At 41.4% G+C, this 23,505-nt stretch overlaps 1 protein-coding gene across 3 annotated transcripts; it reads right to left on the reverse strand.

The window, feature by feature from the left end:
• Window positions 1-32: 32 nt before the first annotated feature.
• Window positions 33-22,368, reverse strand: LOC128619119 (la-related protein 4). Of its 3 annotated transcripts, none has more exons than XM_053643037.1 (17): window positions 21,675-22,368; window positions 12,552-12,678; window positions 12,322-12,450; window positions 12,103-12,187; window positions 11,875-12,011; window positions 10,352-10,455; window positions 10,134-10,244; window positions 9,974-10,027; window positions 9,670-9,879; window positions 9,410-9,513; window positions 8,134-8,175; window positions 7,164-7,367; window positions 5,693-5,744; window positions 5,447-5,605; window positions 4,309-4,430; window positions 3,891-4,089; window positions 33-3,298 (listed from the first exon to the last, which is right to left on the reverse strand). In XM_053643037.1, exons 1-17 carry the CDS (start codon window positions 21,798-21,800, stop codon window positions 2,900-2,902), a joined length of 2,364 nt encoding a protein of 787 aa, XP_053499012.1. In that variant the 5' UTR covers window positions 21,801-22,368; the 3' UTR covers window positions 33-2,899. The 3 variants fall into 3 exon arrangements, with proteins under 3 accessions (XP_053499012.1, XP_053499011.1, XP_053499013.1); XM_053643036.1 differs by having other exon boundaries at window positions 4,309-4,433; XM_053643038.1 differs by lacking the exon at window positions 8,134-8,175 and having other exon boundaries at window positions 4,309-4,433.
• Window positions 22,369-23,505: the final 1,137 nt, after the last annotated feature.

The raw sequence follows: 23,505 nt of genomic DNA on the forward strand, positions 1-23,505 counted from the left end.
GGGGGGGAAGCCACAGCAATAAAAAGTGAAACTCCAAGGCCAAAACAAAATAATTTATTTTTTTTAATGACATTTTACGCAGACAGCAAGAATGTACTGTCTCCAAACACTTTCAATCCATTATATTAATTCTTCCCTTTGCCACAGCAGCCCTAAAACCAATTAACAGTGACAACCCAAACATTAAAGAGAATGCTATTCCTGTAGATTTCTGCAAGCCGCTCGACATCAATGTCATTATCGTATGCTTCTAATATGATTTCACATTACATCAACAGTAAGTTTTTTTTTTATTAAACAAGTTAGTGCATTTTGTTCCATTACACTAAACCACTAGCTGCTCAAATCCATTAATGAAAAGAAAAGGAAAAGAAGAAAAAAAACAAACAAAATAAAAGCCCCAGTGATTCGTTATTTATTTACTGCATTACTAAGCCTCTAGTAAACGCGTCAAGTATTTTCTTTGCTGAGATCTCAAAAATATACAAATGTTAAATCTGTGATTCTCTCCCAATGTCGTTTTGTACACAAGTCAGGAACATGGCCTACAAAGACTGGGGAGGGTGAGGAGGGAAAGGGAGGAGGATTAAAATAAACTTAAAAATTCAATTAAAAAAAACAAACGCCCCCCCCCCCAAAAAAAACAAAAAAAACAAACAAAAAAAACAAAACACAAAACCCACAGTACTTACAATGAATTGAACAGCAATACTGTATCTTCCTCTGATTACAATTTTGAACGAACAGCGCCAGTTCACTTTCACATTGCTTCATTTTTCCACCTCCTTTTGCTTTCTGGTGGTGACGGAGTTGCTGCTTTGGAAAGCACATGCGACAAAGTCATCGTCCAGGAGCGGATACTCACACACAAAAGGAACTCGTGTGTGTTTTGGTACAGAAGCCAAGAGCAAAAGTCAATCCAGATCTGAGCACGCCTTTTTTTTGTGTCAAAGTTACTGATGTAAACCATCTAAATATCAAGACGAGTCTTCCATTTTGTGGGATAATCAAGGAGGACACAATAAGCATGTAGAGAGATTTCTTAAAAGGTTTTGCTGATGTTCCAAAATTGCATGAAATGACTCTGGTGTATGATAAAATGCCCAAGATCATCAATATGCAACAAGGTTCAACAACAAAAAAACCCTCCAAGCGTTATTAAAAAAAATATAATTGAGAGATGTGATTTCAATCATTTAACATTTCAATGGCCTGCACTAAATGTCTCACTTATTTTCACCAGGGAAAGAAAAGTAATATGATCTCCATACTCACCCAAAACCCAAATCCATTTTTAAAAAAAAAACAAAACAAAAAAAAAAAACCACAATTGTTGAAACAGGATTTGTGCACAATCACAAGAGTGTGCTTGAAGAGCAACAAATCATACTTTCAGCCTTTCATCCTGCATCCGTTGTGCTTTGCACTGTATCTCAAGGATGGGAGGAACGAACCAAAAAACATTCACCGTTTTAGGATGTACCACAATTTAAACCAATTGAAAAATGTTTTGTACAGTGAAATCAACCCATTTCTGTACAGCTGAAACAATACAGCATAGTGAGATCACTAGTCAATAAAACAGGCCTTGGGGTTTCCTGGCCTAAAATCACTATCACATACCTAAGCACAATAGCTACTAATCATTATAGTAAGGGTCCTGATTAAGAATAGTGTCGCCCAAAATGCAACCAAAAGCAGCTTCACCTCTGCCTCTTAGCCCAAGACTTGTAAACACAGTCAAGCACTTGACTGATCATCAGGAAAAACAGGCTTGCTCAGAAGCCATTTTGGGAGAATAAACAAAAAACAAAAACAACTGAGATGACAAAATACTTGAGTGTCTATGTACCTGACTGATATTGTGATCTTTCACAGGCTGTTGGTTACACAAATCTAACTAAACAATAATTAAAGAAAATAAAGAGAGAGGGGGAGGAAGGAAGGAAATAAAAGCAAACCAGTGATCCAGCATTATAATTGGCAGGCTCTGACCTCTTTAAGTGATTTATATGAATAATTACTGAAGCTCCACAAGCCAACGCATCTTTTACATGTTTCTAAACAGCAGCTCTTCTGATTCGAGGAGCTTAGATCAGCCATGTCACACAAAAATGATGCAAAATTCCAGAGTAACAGCAAGCCTCACTGCTGTTCCTAGCTATCTGCCAATCCACTCAAGCGGGCGTTGCATTTTCTAAATGGGATTGAAAACCCAAAACTGATTCGTCAACACTACTGCAAAATACATCCTTCCATTCAAAGAGCAAAGTTCATGTACATCTCACTCACTCCATCACATCGCATTCCCAGTCACCTGCAAATGCGAATGGAGGTCAAAAAAAAAAAAAAAAAAAAAACCAAAAGAGGAAGAAAAAAAAAAAATTTTGTAGAATCCTTGCATGTCAAAGTGATATCTTTGTATAGGTACATGCCAGTATGCATGTTCCTTTTCTTCTTAGTGCATATGTTCTTTGCAGACTGCCATTATTGTTTCAGCTCAACAGCAGCACTGAGCACTCAGCTGTTATGATGCTCTCGGGCCCACCACCTCCTGGGTAAAAATGCCCTCGTCAAGGAAGTGGGGAAAGAAAGCAAAAAAATAAAGTTACATTCTGAAGGGGCATTGTCAAGTTTAGAAGCGCACTTTTTCCTATTTGATGACTTCCTTCAACAAGCTTTGAACTAGCTTCCATTTTTCCCCCCTGCCCATACACCAGGACGTCTCCGTCTGTGCATTGTCATTTCATGAGATTTTCCTGTGGATGTGCTCCAGGCAAACGAGGTGGCTATTTTAGATTTTTAAACTTCTTATATTTCATCTCTTTATATATATATATTCATTTATATATGTATATGTATATATATATATTCATACATTAAGGATTTAGTCAAGTCTTTACTTTGGCGATATAGGGGGGATGTTCTGCTCTTTGCCAGTGTGTCTGGAGGCTCCTTGGGGCGATGTGCGACGGGTGAACTGAGGACGCCTTTGCTGCTCGCGGAGTTTGAACCCCCCCGTGCTGGCTCTGGGAGGGCCGTTGCTGCGGTAGAAGCCCTGTGAATCACGAGTCGGCCGGCCCTCTCTGCTCTTACAGTCCCCACCACGCTCCTGTGGCCGCTCGGGCCTCTCGCTGTTGCCCGACTGCTCGTCGACCTTATTGACGCGCAGCTCCCTCAGAGGCTGCGAGGTAGAGCTGGTGGGACTGGGGCTGACCACAGGTGGTGGAGGAGGAGGTGGTGGGGGATCCTTGGGGGGCCGCTGGCACACCTCAGCATAGCTCAGTTTCCGAGGCTCCTAAGATAAGAGACAAGATTTTATCCTGAAGCCTAAAACATTTCCAACACCTATTCTCAGTGGCCAGTAAATGCAAGATAAATAAATAATAAGCATGATATGAGCGACGCAAACAAGACCTGTAACTACAAATACAGTGGACTGGACACTATTGGCTAAATAGTATCGCCTACTTTTATGGCAGTAGGGTGGCAACGCAATCCTGACCAACATGTAAGCATATAATAGACTGTTACGTTTCATATTATACCATATATGACCGTTATGAGTCTTATACAAGCAAAAAGAGAGTGACAAGCAATGACCTGCACCAGAGAGAAAGAGAGAAGCAGCTTGAGGCACAAGATTATGTATTAACAGAGTTTTGGGTTTTTTTAATATACACCTGGTTGTCACAATCATAGTTGGCCAAGACGAATTTGGACTTGAGGAAAAACTTAAGACAAAGTAATTGTTGACTGTTTTTATACCGTAGGACACCAATATTGACCATAACAAACAATATGGCTACAGGAAATGAAGGTTACTCATCATCCAGATTCAGGTGTGTAATAGGACCAATTCAAGTTCTGTAGACAGTGAAGGCATTTACCAGTGGGGCGGGGCCGGGGTGGCCAGCGTTGGCCTGTGGGGCTGCAGGGTTGGCAGGACTCGGCGGAGTCTTTGAGACAGGAGCAGGCTGAGCCGAAGTCGGTGGAATGGCTGAGGTGGTGCTTGGGTTCACGGGCATCTCTTTATGGACCAAGGGCTCAGTTTTATCCAGTTTCTTGTCCTGAGGGGTTGCGCTTGCACTAATAAGAAGCACAAATATCAAACAGCATTAGACAGGTCTTCAGTGGCCGTGTTCATACAGTCACCCGGTATGATAATATTTACACACATACACTGTTTACATTTAATATAATATAAAGCCTAATAAAACATGAAGCAAAATAGGATGACATAACGGTGTGTGTGTTAACACAGAGCTGGAAATAAATACTTATCCGTCTTGCCCTTATCAGGCCTACCTGTAGCTAGCAGGATCTGCAGCGTGAACTGTGGGTTTGCTTGCAGTCAGTGCAGGTCTGGGGACCGTCTCCTCAGAGGCCGGAGCAGCAGCACTCACAGTGGATTCTTTGTTCGAGTCTGACTGCTGGAAAGAGTTAAAAGTCACAATAAAAATCAAACCTGAGCTTTTCATGGGGAAAAAAAACCAAAACAAAACAAAACAAAAAAAAAACCAACAGTTTTTAAACCCGTGTGACAGCAAGAAAACAAAACTCTTGGGACTGGACATTGAATAAAAGCGACAAATTTAACATGTCAGTAGCTACGTTTCCATCCAAAGTTGCGAATTTGACTTGTGCGCAAAAGTGGAATATCGCATAAAACATTTGCGAAAGAAGCACCATTTCCATCCAGTGAGTCGAAGAGAACAAAACACGTCACTTCCTGATAAACTGGCGCCAAATATCAAAGAAAAATGGGATTTGCTGCAGAAGGAGAAGCCACTGTGGGCCTTTTTTCGTATATAATAAATTACTTGCGTCTCAGAGCGTGCGGACAAAAAGCAATAACGTCATCCTGCGTTCGGAGGTGGGAGCCTGTTCTTTGGGAACGCAGACGTGCAAGACAGTTCTGGGAGGTACATATACCGAACCACTTTGACAACAGTCTTTATCTAAGATATTTTAGAACGACCAAAACATTTCAGATATTGTGGAACGAGATTGGGCCGCTGGTTAGTCCAGTTATGCCGTAACAACCATCACATGATCTGTTGAAGCAAAGTCATGATTCTTTTTGATGCGCATTATATTTATTCAAATGCGTTTCCATCGTAATTTATGCGCACGGTGTCTTATCGAATAAACAATTTACCCAGCTCAACTGAGTGCACAAGTTTTCTATACACATTTTTAGAATTTATGCACATCTTGGTGTTTCCACCCAGCATTTTTTAAAAATGCGATATTCCAAAATGTGCATAAAAATAGTTGACATTGATTTAAAAATGTGTCCCATTTTGCAAAAATTTGGTGCACACAAGTGAACTCCTGAGCATGAGCCAGCCATGGATCAAAGGCAAACCTAGCTTCATCAAAATGAGCTCAAAAATCATTCCTGGGTGTGGATTCACAGTATTCGAGCCAAGCGTGAACTCACCTTCTCTCTGTTGAGACCCCGTACCACGTCAGACATGCGGTTCTCCAACACTGGCTCTCCCTGCGGGCTGCCTGAGCATCCAGGGAGCGGAGGGAAATTGGAAGGAGCCAGGTCAAATTTAGGTGGTGAAACCTTAACTTCAGTGAGCGGAACTGGCCTCTGTGGAAGAGCGTGCACAGGCGAGTCAATAAAAAGCATGGAGTTATATCAGAATAGATGAAAAACCTGCAGGAACGTGCGCATTACTGTGGTTCGTTCGTCCTCTCTCCTCCTCCGAGTCGCTCTGTATGTATTCCTCCTGTAAACAGAGAGTTACATCTTCAGTATTACATGTTGCTGGGTGGCAAATTCCGTCAATTATAAACTCAGATAAACAAATCTCACTTCACGTTTGGTTTAATACAGCGATTAGGGCTGCAATTTTTTTTGCAGATTAGCACCGATAACTGATTTCTGGAACTGTCGGTTATCGGCAAAGATCCAGAACAATAGATTTTCCGGTTGCGTCCCTTGCGGGAGCAGCTGAGAAGGGTCTGCTGTCTAACGGAGGTACCGAGGTTGCAATTCTTCCGGACCTGATGGGGGCAGCAAATACGCGCAAGTGTTTTAGTCGGTCCACAAATGGTGAAGAAGAAGAAGAAGAAGAACGCCTACAAGCACACGGGAAAAACTACAGAAGATTAGCTTAGCTTAACAAGTTTAGCTCCGACCTGACTCGTTGAGCGGAAAAGAGAAGAAAGCTAGTATCGGTTTCCAATGTGCAACCGATGCTATCGTTCATTTCATACAAAGCGAGGAAACACCTGGAATTTGGCGAAGCACCTGAAAGACGGTCCTATATTATGTTGGCGGTAGCTGCATTGTTGCCGTGAAACCAGCTAACGTTATGCTCCATGTAATGTTTGCGATGGCCTTTTATTTGTTAACGACGCCAACACATTGCAATGTTATAAACTACCTCCTAATGGGCTACCATGCATTGCCATTCAGCCCGTGTCCTGTCAGCTAAATGTAGCCTAATGTCACTAATAATTATTCAAAAGTTCATGCTTTTAATAAATCTTTTTGGCCTGCCACCATATCAGTGAATTTAAACTAATGCTTGCATTCAGAGTATAAGGGGTGCACGTGTGTTTAGGGGTGCACCTCCACTCACTGTCAGACAGTGAGTGACTAAAATTCTCTCTCTCTCTGAGGAGGATGTCCTCCAGGAGAGTTTTTAAATTGAATTTTTTTCTTCATTTTATTTTTATACCACACTGTGGTATCGACTATCGTGTACTTTTGGTGGTATCGGTACCGACCACCCCTAATGTATACATCTATTTACTTTATTAATAGTTAATATATTAAAAAAAAAAAGAGTAAAGTACCTCTTCATGGTACACTACCGTTTTATTTTTCTAATAAAGTTCAGCGACATTTTACTTTGAGTGTTTTTCAATAAGTATCCATTTGAAAAACAACCGGTTTATTAATCGGCAGGTACTGCCCGCCTGCTGAGTATCAGTATAATCCACTATCAGCTTTAAACAGGCTGGGAGCTCACAAAGAAATCGGACATAGAAGATTTCTTCGACAATTAACAAGAGTCATTTTAAAACCATACAATTGCTAAATCAATAACTGCACTTATTATTTCATAGCACTTATCAAACTATGAACAAGTTCCTGACTTCACGTGGCACCATTTATGAACTGGATCGTTAAATCATACCGTCCTCTTCCGGCCATGGTGCCGTCATCGTTTGGCTCAGCGGAGGTGGTCAGGTGAGGGAAAGAGGAGCTCAGCTCAGAGGTGGCCAGTACTGAGTTACTACTGGCAGGAGGCTGTGGACTGCGGAGCCCGTCCACCACAGACACAGGGGGGACAGTGGAGGCCAGTCCGTCATTCACCCTCGTCTGGGGCTTCACGTGGTTCCTGCTTAAATCACAGGATTGCATGAGATACAGCCTCACATAGTTCTTGTGCCATTTAATAAGGAAGATTTGGACAGGGGACAAAGAATCATTGACTGAGGTAACATGCACTAACTACACAATACAAGAAGCGTTTGCAAGCAAGTATGGAATGGCATCTAGTCACTGAGGTATTTGCTGGCAGTGGGATAACTGACTTCTCACAGAGAAAGAAACTCATTTTCTAAAACACTTTATATCGTAAGGATTAAAGTGTTGCTTTTGCTGCACAGAAAAATCGATAAATGATGTGCCAAAACACAAGACATTATAATTTAATGCTCTTCAAGTCAAATGTTAAAACACTGGCCAGGAAGATACTTCATCGAAGAAAAGCTTTGTCAGCCTGTCACTTAGCTCCACTTCCTCTTAAAGCAAGAAGAGACACCGACAGAAACCAAAAAGGTTAGTTATAATGATTACAAATTCAGGAAAAAGACTGTACCAGCCAGAGGATTCTCAATATAAAAACAATGACTGCCAACTGAGTCGAATGATGAGCTCAGATGGAATTTGGGCATCACCATCACACCAATGCAAACCTCACAGCCAAAGTAATGTCACTTAAATCATTGAGAAAGTTTATTAATTCGTTAACATACAAGATAGTGGTTTTAACAGGGTGAAACTTGTGCTGTAGACTAATTGGATGATTGAGTTATTTCCGAGACATGAGAAGGATGGAGTGATGATTAGACAAATAAAATTTCAAGCTTTAACATCTGTACCTGAAGGCATTTATTACATTCTTTCTTGAATAGAGTGGGACACTGTGGGGACAATAAAAAAGCCAAGGTAAAGAGTATAAAACTAATAGGTTGTGTATATTTAAAAAAAAATAAAATAAAAAATAAAATAAAAAAAAACCCCACCTGAAAACTAGTTTAAGGGGTGGACAAATCACTAGCCTGCAACTTGCAGATTTCGAGTCTGGGTTATTTTTTGTTTGTCCCCTCCAAAACCATAGCTGCCTGGCAGATAGGCACCTTCAACAACCCGAGTAATAAGATAAACCTTTCTTGCTAATGACTTTTGGGGAGAAGGTTTTCACACTTTATGGTGGTGAAGCTTTAAGGCATGCTACTCCCTCTGCCTGCCGCTCTACACACATCAGCCGATGACAAAGATTTTAATCGGCAGGTTAATTACCATGCACTGGTGACACCAGCTATCCATTTTTTGTACTGCTTTTCCGACACAGGGTCATGGGGAAGCCTGGAGCCTATCCCAAGGAACTCTGAGCATGAGGCGAGAGACACCTTGGACCAAGCCCATCGCAGGGCACAATCACACCCGTTCACACACTACAATTTGGAACGCAACACATGTCTTTGGACTGCGGGAGAAAACTAGAGGAAACCCCTGAACGAGCACAACATGCAAACTCCACACACACAGGGAAGAGGTGGGATTCGAACCCCCAACCCTGGACATGCAAGACAAATGTACTAACCACTAAGCCAAAACCACAGGGAGAAAATTTAGACTCGAATAATATTTTTAATTGTGAACACCACCACAGCTCAGAGCTGAAACTGTTTTGAGGTTGCAAACACAATGTGCTGCATCAAAACTTTATCAAGAGAGGATAAGGATTATGGCTACACACCCGTCCCCTCCCCAGTTTCCTTAGTCTGTCTGTACTAACGCACTTAAACTAGCTACGGCCACGCGTTACGCAACGCAAGCTACCACTTAAGTCTCATCTGTTAAGTTTCCAGGCAACCAAAACACTGCAGCCTTCACTTGCCTGGTGGGCTAGGTAAAGGATTTGTGATTTGTCCACCTCTGCAATTATACAAGCTTTATAATATGATAGTTAAAAAAATTAAATAAAAATTCAAGACAGTCATGAAATTAATTAATGAAAATCAGAATGATAGAATTTTTTTTTTTTTTAAAGTTCTGCACAATAATGGCATTGCACTTGGTGTAATGCAAAACAGTGAACTAAAAGCCTTGAGGCTGCAGCACGTCAAGATAAAGGAACCCAAAACGACAAACCGGTTTCTGTTGAAAGGGCGGCCAATGTTGAGAGAATTTGAACCAGTTTTGTAGTGTGCAGCTGTGCCAAATCCGTTGACAAACCCGCTGTTAGGAAAAGGTGCCTGTGATGAACAGAAGACATGTCCGTCAATGTACCTTTTGCATGTAGTTAACTTGGGGGGGGGGGGGGAACCACTCAAGCCAAACATTCAAACCAGCTGTTCAATCAAGGAATCGTGTTGCTTTGCAGACATAGGTACTCTGTTAGAAGGCCTCACCAGAGGAGTCTCAAAGTACGGAGTTGGAGATGGAGTCCAGGTGGGAGGGACAATGCCGTAGAGATACTGCTGCTGGGGGTTGTATATAGGCTGCATGAAGAGCGGCGAGCTGTACTGGGACTGCGTGTGAGACTGCTGCTGATAAACGCTGCAGTCCAGGCTGCGGTAGCCATTCTTTGCAAAGAAGGTATTGATGGCTTTTATTCTGGCCTGTGAAGAAAAGCACGAGTACAATAGGCCAGTTTTATTATGCAATTAATTTCCTTTTGCACAACTAATTGAACAGATTTACACAACGACTCACCATGATGGGTTTTCCCTGAAATGTTTTGACTTCTTCCCTTAAGTATTTATATGCCTGAAAAGAAAGTGAATTAACGAAGATGAAAAACATGGTGACGCACATGACGGCAAAACGCACACACTAAAAAAAAAAAAATAAAAAAAAATATCAAGGCCCTCACCTGTTGAGCGTCCGTATCCGATTGGAATGTAATGTACCAGTTATTGTTGTGCGCAAACTCCACACTAATGACCTTCGGACAGTTCTCGTTCTTGAACAAGGCCTCCACTTCCTGATAAGAAGACCCAAATCAGAGTGGGAGCAAAATTAGGTACAAATGAAGCTTATTTGAAGCGGAAAGTCCATGAATTCTCCCCACACTTCCATAAAGGTTAATACCTCCACAGGGGTTGTTTCTGGAACCTCACGCAGGATGATGATGCAGCGTTTGTGATTTGGCCGCACTTTCTCCCCTTTTTCGTCCACTTGAACCATAGGAGATGCTGAGCAGGGAGAACACAAGCAAATTTAAAAAAAAAAAAAAAAAAAGAGGCACACAAACAGGGCTTCAAATCAACACCTTTTATATTGCAGCACAGTCGAATTCAAGCTGAACAGTCAGAAGGTGTTGATTAACTAAAGAATAATAGCTCTGACCGTGTCAGCTGGAGGGCAAGTCATGGGTTTATATTAATGCCCTCGCTCGAATACTTTATGGTTCTATACTAACTGCAGATCCTTGTGGATTAGATGCTCCACATACCCCAAGGCTAATAAACCGATTAGAAAGCATGCAGATAGCATAGAAAAAAAGTCTAATTGTTGATATGGTGTAGTTTTATTTAACATTTTTGGAAGGTGTATCCCGGGATCAGAGGTTAAGCTGTTCATTTAAGTCTTTAGGATGGAGGGCTTTGTGGTTTCTCGGTGAGGAGCTTATTTTTTGGTTTAAGTTTAAAGGAAAAAAAAAAAGGCTGCTGTTTATAGCGATTACAACACGAGTGATGAGAACTAACTTGTTTTCTTGGATATTCTACAGCATTAAACACCACTTAATGGACAAAAAGTACAGTGAATCCTTCTTTAATAATAAATAACACGATTTAATTGCTGTCGTACAAGAATAAAAAGAAGTTCGTGTCGTTATAGGAAAACAATCAACTCTACAGTGGGGCTGCATCATACCACCTGGTCGCGGATTATTTTCCTTAAACACCAAACCGCCAAGTGTACTATTCCGTACTCATCATTTACTCGCCACTTTTTTGTGGACATGCCCTCACCCAGACTGCATAGTGTACACCTATTCTGCCTTTTTCGTTCATGCCTCAACTTCAGCGACTGTGTGATCCTAATCAGAAACGATTTGCCCGTCAATCTTTTTCCATTTGTAACACGTCATCCATTTTATTTCACAGAGTTTGACAGTTCTCCAGTCAGTGCATTCTCCCAGACTGAGGAAAATTGCATTTGCTGTATGATTAAATCTGTTCTTATCTTTCTCAAGCCTTACAAGGCGAAATTTGGCAACATACAGTGTGTAAAAAAGACTGGGTCAAATAGTTACTGAACGAGTGGCAGCACAACAATCAAGAATGGGTGAAGAAGGAAATGTAGAAAATGAACAGCAAGAAAGGAAACTGTGGCCACAATGAAAGTAGCAGGCAGCTGGCAAGAAGGCTGCATAAGCCACGGTGAAGTTTAAAGTTTGCCAAGACTGGTCAGCATTACAGCAATGAGAATGTTGAAAATGTTAGTCACTTTTACAGTCTAACTTGTTAGATTTGATCACATTGTGGTGCCATCTAATGAATGAACTGCTAAATGTAACCCACGCAAAAGAGCAGCTTCAGAACAGCCATCCATACAGAACGTTAATGACCGACGTGCGGAAGATATTTAATTGCGGTGCAGACACTTACATCTCAAAACGTCCAAGATAAGATCCAGATCAGTGGTAAGAACTTTAATTCCTTCCATGCTGGCAATAGTCCAAATTGGCACAAACTGGTCGCTGTCCATTTGAGAAATCAGGTAAAGATCCTTCGATAAGTTCTCCCTGTCGGACAGAGAGAAAGAAGCTGAAACATGCACACTGGGCTCCCCCACACTGAGAATTGACTGCACAGCCTTTAAAAGCTTCCCCGTACCTGCTGAAGCAGAATTCCAGCTCTTTTTTCAGAGACTCACGCAAGCTTTCTGCAGAGAGAGGCTGATCTTCAGGCAGTTTGGATTCTGTACAAGAAAAACATGCAGAGTGCGCACAGAATTTGGCTATTAGAGTCCAATAACTGATTGCACATATCCGTCAACCAACACTGTGCTTTAAAAAGCTTTTAAAAGGGTTTAATCAAATCAGTGTTACTGACCATTACACCCAGTCAGAGGGTTTGGGTCAGAGGGGTCCATGCCGTTGACGACACCATCTGCTGTGGCCGTGGTGCTGTTGTCCATGAGAACTGGGAAGCCAGGTGTGTATGCTTTACATCCAGTAGATTCTGGGGGAAAGAGTGGAGGACACCACAATCAGCTCAGGACATTGATTATCACTCACCACAATAACACTTCTGATCAAAACACCATCACATCTGGTAGTTACCTTCAGTTATGTTCGACTGGGACCATGGGGAAGCTTCGGTACCATCCACAGGAGCCTCAGTGGGTACTGAGGGCATCTCCTGCCACACTTTGGCATTAGGGTTCAGACCCGCTCCCTTCGAGGTCACCTGGACACACAACATGCAACAACTTAGAACGGGATAATGGTGATGAGTGAGGAAAATAATAGAAAGTAATGCACACGGCCTGGAAATATGAGATCTTAACCACGTATTGAAAATTTGTTATATGGCAATACCTAGTATTCAGGCTTCATCAACAGGTATGAGGACAAATGATGTATACAAATGCATTGAAAATTGGACTGCAAGCCAAGTCATGCAACAGTAAAAGACAAAAAGCCTGTAACGAACTATAAAACTGAGCATCATCCTTCACCAGCAGTAGTAAACCCTTACCAAAGACTAGATAGAGAACAGTCACATGGTACACAGAGGTACTCCTAACAAACTGACGGGGCAGATTACTCACTGCGTAAGAGCAGTCTCACTGCTGGAGCCCACGTAGAGCAAGCTTATCCTGACTATTCACACAAGGAAGATAAAACAGTACACCAGCAACCAGATAGCCATTCTCAGTGTTCCCTTTTATAATCCTGAATATTACCATTGCCTTTCACCCAAGCTACAAAAATAATCTTGGGCTTTGCATGCAATTAATGGAATCTATAAAAGGATTTAATTTATAGGTTCACTTTAACAAATAACGAGTAATACTAAAGGGGGAGGTGGGAGATCACAATTTGCACTAGATTTATTTGCCAGTTTATCAGGCAACTGCACGCTTATCAGGTAGCTACCATGAAGGTTACCTTGCAGGTAAAGAGATACTGACTGTAGACTACATCTGTTGCCATGTAACATGCGTCAGCTCCCAATTCTCCAACCACCAAAGAACCAGCACTGATTAGATCTTATTTCAGAGGTGGGCCATTTTCCAGGGGAATGCTGCTACGGTATGACGACAATGAAGCATAGCTTATTTAACTCACACTATGGAAAGCAAAAGTTCAATTATAATCTCCAATGGTACACCTACAGCAAAGATTAACAAGGTAGGTGTTCACTTGGTCCGAATACTCACGTGCAGACCCAGAGCAAATTCTGCGCGTTGGGGTGTTTAAACACAGGTTTGTGTTCACAGATTTCCTTCTAAACCATGTATTGATCTGTGAGTAGGTTGATCTGTTGATGCCGCTTATTGATGCTGTTTTCCTTTGCAACCAACACAGGCGAGGAAGGACAGTGATTTTTGGATTTATGGCAGGTCATTGTGCACAAATTCCGGTAAACAAAGAGCCAGTCTCGTACAAGACCCCCCCCCCCCCCCCAAATGTAGTCCGGCAAGAGACAGGCAGGAATATTTATTTTTTAACACTGCCCTCAGTGCAAGCACTCGCTCCACAAAGCTGAGCTAATTAAAGTGCTCCAGTTGTATGAAAGTCAGGTTTTATATAGCAGTAACAATTGCAACCCTTTCCCTAGCATTACAAGAGTAGAAATAGGAAGTGATGCGACAAGTTGAAGCAATCAAGCAACTTATTTGAGGATCGCTTCTGCACCCGAGTAGGCCGTTCAGGGGTTCTTCGAATTTAGCTCAGACCACTGTTTAAGTCGGGTCTCTGGACCACACCTGGAATCAAAATTCACCAATCGTAGCAGACTCTGGACTCAAATGACCAGAGGCCTGGACATCAAAACAAGCTGAAGAAATAAAATAGTAAACTTTTTTTTTTTTAATGGTCTTAAAAAAATAAACAAAAAAACAAACCCATGATAGCTAACTAGTTATAAGCACTACTTGATTAAATAACCACTTATCTCAGACTTCCAGCATATTGACAACAATGACTAAACACATTCTTTAATAGCTCACTGGGCCTGTAGACTTTGACCAGACTTCAAACAGAGCGTAGCTGTAATAAGGATTAGAACCAAACAGCTGTGTCCAATGGGAGAAGTGTTTGCTATTGCTTAAAGATCCCAAGACTCCCCAGCGACTGAGCCGGGCAAGCTCCCAGCTCAGGCAATTAACACAGAAATTAAGTTCTTCTGATAAACTGGGTCTTAGCTAGGCTTGCTTTTGAAATTTTAAAATGAACTGTGCTTAAATGATTATCATTTTTATGGTCACCACTAACATTTTAAACAACTCTGGTTTGAAGTCTTTTTTGATAATCTATTACCAAATGTAAAAAAAAAAAAAAAAAACCCCAAACAAAACAACCCCAAAACCCTTCACATAAACAGTATGTACTGTATTTTACTCAGGAGTAGTGACTGTGCTCAGTACCTAAAATTATACTCTGAATGCACGCATGCAGATCACTTTCATTCCCAATTTATTATTTGCCATGCACCTAGCTGGGCTAAGTGTTAAAAATTAAATGCTATTCCTCAATATGGTGGTTTTAAAAATAAAGATTCTTAAATGATGCATCACTGTTTCAATAAAATTTTTTTTTAAATAAACAAAGCAACTGAGCTAAATCCACTTCAGTTCCATGGTAGTGTGGTTGTAGGTGTTTTGTGGGTTTTTTTTTTTTGGTTTTTTTTTTAAATAAAGAGAATACACTATTTTCGGTGCCAGAGACTACAGGGACAAAGACCACTCACACACTTCTTCCATAAATAGAACTAAATTACAATGTGAAGCAAACGGTTGTGAAGGTTCAGCAAGGGCAAGCACAGTCACAAAATGCAGGAAGAGCTTATTCATAGGATGCTCATTATAAAGTAATCTGTTAAAACTATTAAGGCTTAAAGAAACAAAAGCATGTCTTATTCAAATACCACACAAGAATGAACAATAATACATGACACAGAAACACTCATGTCTCACTGTTTGATTCAGTAATTTAAAGGACTTTTGTTGATCACATTACTCTAAACCAGTAGTCGTCATCTGCAAGGAAAGTATTTCAGTGGACCAAATTGAATGAAATTCAGGAGAAACTGAGGCTATTTTCTTGATTTAATTTCCTCACTATGAGACACACATAACCAAGGCCTTCCAGCGTGACCTTTAAATTAAAGAGGAAGGCGATGTTCCAGACATTCATTCATCTTGTGTTCCACATTATATTCGAGTCACACTGGCTTCGGTGCAAACTCCTTTAGACAAGAAAGCAAGTTTCAAACTTTAAAGCTGTTATTCTGTAGGAATGATTCTCACACAGACAGTATGTTTACATGGACAACAATAATCCAATATTAACCCAATTAAGATGATACTCACATTAAGAAACTAGCACGTAAACAGCAATTTTTGATTACCTTAATCCACTAAAGTCATACTCGAAGTAAACACAAATCGAATTAAGACGTGTGGAGTATTCCCGTTTTAGTTGACGTGCATTACAGACATGTACACACCTTAATCACACTAACATCGTGTGGGAGTTTTCACCGCATTTTGCGACAGGTCACGTTTGTCGCAAAGAGAGTACGGCTGTGTCTGAAACCGCGTACTTACCTACTATATGGTAGGCGAAATACATGCATCTCAGCTACTATATAGTAGGTAAGTACGCGGTTTCGGACACAGCCCATGGCTTCAAGCAGTTGTCTATTTGCACGTACAGCACATCAAATAATTAATGCCGTTAATCGACCTATGATCTATAACGTAAAACGGGAACATGAAAGAAATATTCCAAAAGCAACTCATGTAAACAATTTAATCACAATATTGTCTTATTCAGAATAAGGTCAATAATTAGATTATGGCTGTCCATGTAAACTACAGTTCAATTTGATCTGTATAGCGCTTTTTACAATAGACATTGTCTCAAAGCAGCTTTACAGAAACAAAACACAGTATACAGATTTTAAAAGTGCAAATTTATCCCAATTGAGCGAGCCGGTGGCAAGGAAAAACCTCCCGAAAATGTTAAGAGGAAGAAACCTTGAGAGAAACCAGACTCCGAAGGGAACCCGTCCTCACCTGGGTAACAGACAGTGTGAAAAAGTTCATTCTGGTTTTATATGAAGTCTGTTTGGCCTTAGAAGCAGCCGTAGTCCCAGCAACCTGGAATTGGAGTGAACGTAAACGTAGTCACTGTCGTCATACACAGATCAGCTTCATAGTGCAGCGACTCGCAGACTCCATCATAAACTGATATCGCAGTCACGTTCCAGATCAAAATCAAACCGGAAACTACACGTATTAAACTACACTGATCTGGCACAGTCTGTGGTTAATTCTGAACGGGTTATGAGTTACGATCGTTTCCTTTATGCTACTCCATCAAGATTAGCACTTTAAATAGCTGCTACACACCAAGATAGTCACTTGGTATAACTTACTCAACTATAGCAGTACAAGTGTGCTATAATCATGATGATTCGTTTCAATTTGGCTTTGTGAAACAAATTTAAAGAAACCTTTAACCTAATGGTGCGCGAGACGGACAAAATTCCCTTACAACCCTTGACATCTCTAACAAAGTGCAGCAGTGTGATGTACATAAAGGAACAGCCTGAATATTAGCCGCTTAAACCTTTGACTTCCGCTTGAAAAATTATTTTTAAATTGTTAGTGAACCGGCATAAACAATATACCAAATGAAAGCTACAGATCTGGTCTCCACACTGCATGAAATTAATTGAACTGGCTATTAACGACTAAATGTCTGGTTTGCAGCTAAACTACAGGTGAGGTAGCCAGATGCCATACATCATTTTAAAAGTCTCGTTTCTGTTCAGCCCTCAAGCTAGTACACACCATAATCCCCCCCTCCCCCCAATACATTTTGGTGCATACATTTTGGCTTACGTCGGCATACAAGCTGAAGAATAATGCCATCAAAGCGTATGCTTCTTAAAAGACATAGTCAACAAGTATTTTACTTCTTTTGTTCTCGGGTTTTTAAACACACGCGTCCACCGGGAAGCCAGCACAAACATGAAATTCACTCGTCTCAGTTGCTACACTCAACATCGTATTAGTATTTACATCTAAACTGTTCGATTAATGCCAACAAAAAGGGAACTATAAGCAAGTGATTCAGAGAGAGAGAGAGAGAGAGAGAGAAAAACCAGTTACTGAGCAGAATTCAGTCTGAGTGCACTGATGAAATTTACCACAGAATAACCTTCATACACACTGCTGTCCCATACACAGCTTACACTCAAAGCCACAAAATGCCAGTGCAATCATTCATGTACAGCATTTTCTATAGCGTGTTACTCCACACCTCCTGCTTTGTGTCTGACCAGCCTGCAATTTCAGTGTTTGAGTGGAACGGGTTTCAATAGTCACATGCAGCATATGTTAAACAGGGCACATCACTAATTAATGATTAGACCCCCCCTAAATGATTTATTTTTAAATCAATGCAGACACCAAGAACCAAAAACTGATGTCTCATCTGATCAAAACAGAGATGTGCATCAGGACAAAATAAATAACATCACGGGGTTTAGGTGCTCCGATATAAAGAAATGCCATGTACCTTAACATGGTTGCTCTGTGTGACATTTGTCATGGTGGATTAAATGTCTAATTTGTTTATATCTTGGGAACCAACCAAAGAAAATGGAAGAAACCACCTTTATCCGTCACATATACATTACAGCACAGTGAAATTCTTTTCTTCACAAATCCCAGCTTGTTAGGAAGTTAGGGTCAGAGATGACATGGCACCCCGGAGCAGAGAAGGTTAAGGGCCTTGCTCAAAGGCCCAACAGGGGCAGCTTGGCAGTGCTGGGGCTTGAACTCCTGACTTTCTGATCCATAACCCAGAGCCTTAACCGTTGAGCCACCGCTACGAGCTGGAGCGGTAAAAATGTGGGATTATACACGCGCACACACAAATATGTCAAATAAAAAAAGCCCCTAGAGTTAAAAGGTAACCGTCGTCTCCATTCAATCATGCTTATTTGGGTCGTTACAATATAGTTTATATTCCCACTATCTGGTGTCACCCAGAAAAGCACAGGTTCCCTTTTGATTCTGGTTCTTCTCATGGTTTCTTCCTCGTGTTGTCGCAGTTTTTCCTCACCACTGCCACCTCAAGCATGCTCATTATGGATAAGTCAAATTCTACATCTGGAAAGTCAGTAAACCTGCTTTGTGACAATGCACACTATTAAAAGCACTATATAAATAAAAATGGACTGAAGTATGTACTGGACATGACATTTACATGAATTCTCTGCGTGTTTCTGCTCATCAGAGTTAAATTAGCACACAGTTGGACTGTATTTCCACATTACATCAACAGAGTCAGCCTATTTAAATGGGTATCAGGTGAGATTACCTAGACTTGTTCCCTCCCTTCCCCCCACCCAAGATTAGGTCTGCAACAGTTAGGTGGGCCCAACATTTGAGTGATTCCCACCCGTGTTCACAAAGCTCCACACCCTGGATCTACAGTGGCCTGTAGAGTAGAGCGTCAATAAAAATGACTGACACGAAGCCCATGAAAACACAAACGAGCATGCCGGACAGGATGTCAGTTTCCAAAAGGGTTCGCGTAGCGACTTAATACACATTTGCGAATGCCACAGCTTAACGCATTGTTTATTACGTTCCACATATGTTTAAGAAAAAAAAAACTATTCAATAAAAAAATACCCACACACAACAATGTCACACCTTTAAATACTTCTCAGCCTTTATTTATTGAATTCACACTAGCTATGTTTCCATCCAAGTTGCAAATTTAATGTATGCGAAAAATTAGAATATCACATAAAACATTCGCAAATAAAAGCACCGTTTCTATCCCATGTGTTCAAGAGAATAAAATTGTCACTTCCGGGGAAACTGGCACCTGGTATTTTGTCCAGATCATTAAAGTAGCAAAAGGGAGCTGTTGTGGCAAGGAATTGCCGATCAAGTAGGATTCAATGGAGTTTCATTTTACTTGTCCCCCCACCCCCAACGTACATAGGCTTGTAACTTTTTTCTGCAAACTTAATCACCATCGTTTGTATGCTGTGTAGTGGAGGAGGTTAAACTGAAGTGGGAAAGCTTACGCAATACAAACAAGGACAAAGTGTGAGGATAATAAGCGCCATCTACTGTCAGGGAGTGAAATAGCACTTTCATTCAGTTGTGTCTCATGGGTGTGAACACAAACAAAACTGCTGGTATGCGCTGAAAAAATATATATAAAAAAAAAACATCCTGGTGGGAACAGGCCTTAAGTCTCTTCCAATTATTTCATAAAATAGTTTCTTGCTTCCTTTAAGGATCATCTCCGCTTGCACTTCTTGGAAAACCTGCGTGTTTCGTTGAGGTTTTACATCAATAATTGAACACACTAACGTTCAAAAATCTTTGGACCTTGTCGTCGATCCAAACATACCTGCGCCATTTTTACTTTTCTGAGCCAGTTATCCAATCCCATGATTTGTTCATGCAAAGTCACAAGACGATGCACCTCGAGGGATTTATTTGGTTAATGTGTTTCCATCTTAGTTTATGTGCATGTCTTCTTATCGCATAAAAACAAACAAACAAAACAAACATATCCACCTCAAATGAGCACATACGTTTTCTTATGTACATTTTATTCGCATCTGGAGTTTCCATCCAGCGGTTTTATTGTTTTGTTTGCACGTGTGAGATATTCCAAAATTCCCATAAAAATACATGGATAGAAACATATCTAATGGAGTACCGAGTAAGCATATAACCCGAGATACTTCAGGCAACACTAGTCCTGATGTTAAGCCATTAAGGATTTAAGAGACACAGCGATCTGGACGTCTGTTCCACAGCCGCTCTGTTAAAAAGCAGAAGTGCAGATTCATGAAGCATCTTCTCGTGATATTTTACACCACGTCCACATCTTTACTCGCAAACGCACCGATCCCTGCTCTGAAAACGCCACGTTTTTACCTCCATACGGACAAACTGCAAGTTCGAGTCAGGACTAAATTCATTTCAGGAAAAAAATAAATAATCAGCCTGGTTTTTCAGCACGGCTGCAGCTTGCGATGCTGAAATATTTAGTAGCGGGCACATGTCACATGGCAATGGGGGTGCAGTTGTAAGCAGGCACCTGCTCCAAAAAGCGCTGCAGCTCCTCCTCCAGAACAAGTCGCTTCAAGAACAGCTGTTGCATACGATCGCCTTTTAACCACGATATATCTGCAATTCAAGACTCGGCAGTGTTTTCATATGAAGTTGATATGAAAGGTGTTTTTTTTTGGGGGGGGGGATGCACTGGATGCATAAGTTATTCGATGCGTTTTTGCAAAAAACAAACAAACAAAAAACCTCAGGCCTGGTTACAAACCGTTTCAATAAAAAAAAACAAAAAAAGTAAATATACACATCATTCACACATTACAGCTGCACAGTCCAAGCTTTAATATGTTTACTCATTTAAAAAATGTTCTGCATTGATAGTCAAATTAAGGTTAATCGATGAGGTGTGTGATCTGCCTCAGGACATCGATATTAGCATACTCTTACAGGCCTCTAATGATGGCCGACCTGACATTAGCCTGCTAGCTAGCTAACACACAAGCGAAATTATTGCAAACAACGATGATTGTGCGACTTGGTCGGTCGCTGATAAACCTGTTCTCACACACACACCAATAAAGAGAATGAAAAAATTGTGTGTGTGAGAGAGAGAACACAGTTAAACTGAAGTGAAAAGCGACTGCGAATACTAACAATAACGCTAATAAAATGTGACTGACTGCTAGCGTTTTAATTCATTAAACAGCCGCATGAGAAGTGTCATGTTTGATGTCTGGTTTATGTAAAGAGGGAAATGCACCCGCTTGTGGTCTTATTTGAGGTGTAAAGTTCCCAGCAGAAAATAAATGAGTCATCGATAAATCAGGCTAGCAAGCAAAAGCCACTAACCTGACTAGCGAGTGACGCCTTCACGCCATGACCAACGGTCGTTTAGCTAGCACTCTGTGTGTGTGTGTTAACCAGGTTAGCAAGGCAGCCGAAATTAACACCTGGCCTTATTTAGCTCGGGTGCTAACTTGGCTAAGCGTCGCACGGTGCAGTTTGTACGCAAGCTTTAATTAGCTTTAAATGCTCGTTTATCATTTCGCGGTGAAGGCTGCGAGGTCGGAGGGGAAGAGGAGCCAATATTAGAGAAATGAAATGTCAGGCCCTGACTCACCATACTGCCCGACTCTGCAGCCCCGACCTCCTCACAGGCTCTCGGTCCCGGCTCAGCCTCCCCGCGGGCTTTTAGTCCCGGCTCGGCCTCCTCCTGCAGCGGCTCTCCGCCCTGGTCTGAATTCATCGGCCGCTCCTGGCGTCACTGATTCTCCTCCGTCCTTCTCTCTCCGGCCTCTCCCACGTGTGTTACCGCTTCTTCTTTTTAAAAAAATAATTCCCTCAACAATCAATCAGCCAGCTAACTAACTAACTAAGGATTATAAAACAGCCAATATACAGCACTCTGCGAACTAACAGGATACTTTATCGGCTTTTACTTATTCAGCTAGTTCGCTACCTGACTAGCTAAGACTAGGAGCCACCGTATGGGCTAGCCGTCTTGCTAGCTAGCGAGCTAGCTGACTATCAATGCATCGATAATATGAAGCAAGCTCGGACTGGTTTTGAAACGAACGCTGACGAAAATGACGACGACAAACCCTAGCGCAGAAAAGCTCGGAGTTTGAAACTAAACGGTCTTCCTCGCAAACAACACAAGCGCAGATGCCGTGCGGTGCATTCCAAAAACGGGCAACCCGAAGCGGACACACAGGGGACACGCACTTTGCTTACGAGTGCGCAGACATTAATGCGCTCCGCCGCTGTCCCGACTTCCACCGCGACCTCTTGATGCCCTCTGAAGCCTCCTTTTAACTTCCGGTTCACGGCGACCGTTTTTTAACAAAGGTCCAACCCAAAATGGCGCCGCATACACTACTTAGGTGCACTACATAGCATAGGAACGAATCACTTTAGCATGCTATATGTAGTGCACTATATGTATAAATAAATGTCTCTCTTTAACAAAAATGGCTGTCAGAAACGTTTCCTAAAATAAAAGTACCAGTAATTATATCAGCTCAGCGCATTTAGTTTTTACCCTCCAAATAATGAACAGTTTACATTAGTCATTCCCACACTGACTGATTTTATGTGACTTTATAAGAAACAAAAGTTATAAAGTTATTAAAAATGGAAGCTTTTGTAGTTAGACCCGTGACAAAGGGTGAACAGGTCCTTATTCAAGATATCCATACATCCATCTTCTATACCGCTTATCCTTCAGGGTCGTGGGGAACCTGGAGCCTATCCCAGGGAGCATCTGGCACAAGGTGGGGTACACCCTGGACAGGGTGCCAATCCATCGCAGGGCACAATCACACACTTTGGGCATGCCAGTCAGCCTACCATGCATGTCTTTGGAGGAGGAAGCCAGAGTACCTGGAGGAAACCCCCGCAGCACGGGGTGAACATGCAAACTCTGCACACACAGGACAGCGGAAGGAATCGAACCCAAAACCCTGGCAGTGTGAGGCGACCGTGCTAACTACTAAGCCACCGTGCACCCTTTATTCAAGATAATAATGGAACAAACCATTAAAATAACCAATAAATTAGTTAATTCTCTGACAATCATAAAATCTGGCCTACTCACACTGTAGGCATCTGCAATAATCACTCAAGACTAAATCATTCATTTTCAGTTGCCTGATTAATCCAGGCATTACACCTGAGAGCCACAGTTACAGCCTGCAAATGGCTAAAACCTTCACAGAAACAGCTAATAACCTCATAGATCTCAGTAATTGAATTTTCAAATATCTATTTGATAATGACTCAGTTGACCTTTTATGAACATCACTATTGCATATTATTCTCAGTTGAATAACATTTTTGTGCTCTATAAAAGACATCTAATGAGCTGTGCTGTATGTGTCCTATGGTTCATTAATAATAATCTTGTGGAACGAAATATTTCCCTGGGCATCATCTCTACCCAAAGAGAGCAA

This window comes from Ictalurus furcatus, chromosome 15 (assembly GCF_023375685.1).
Source record: "Ictalurus furcatus strain D&B chromosome 15, Billie_1.0, whole genome shotgun sequence".
Classification (NCBI taxonomy): Eukaryota; Metazoa; Chordata; class Actinopteri; order Siluriformes; family Ictaluridae; genus Ictalurus; species Ictalurus furcatus.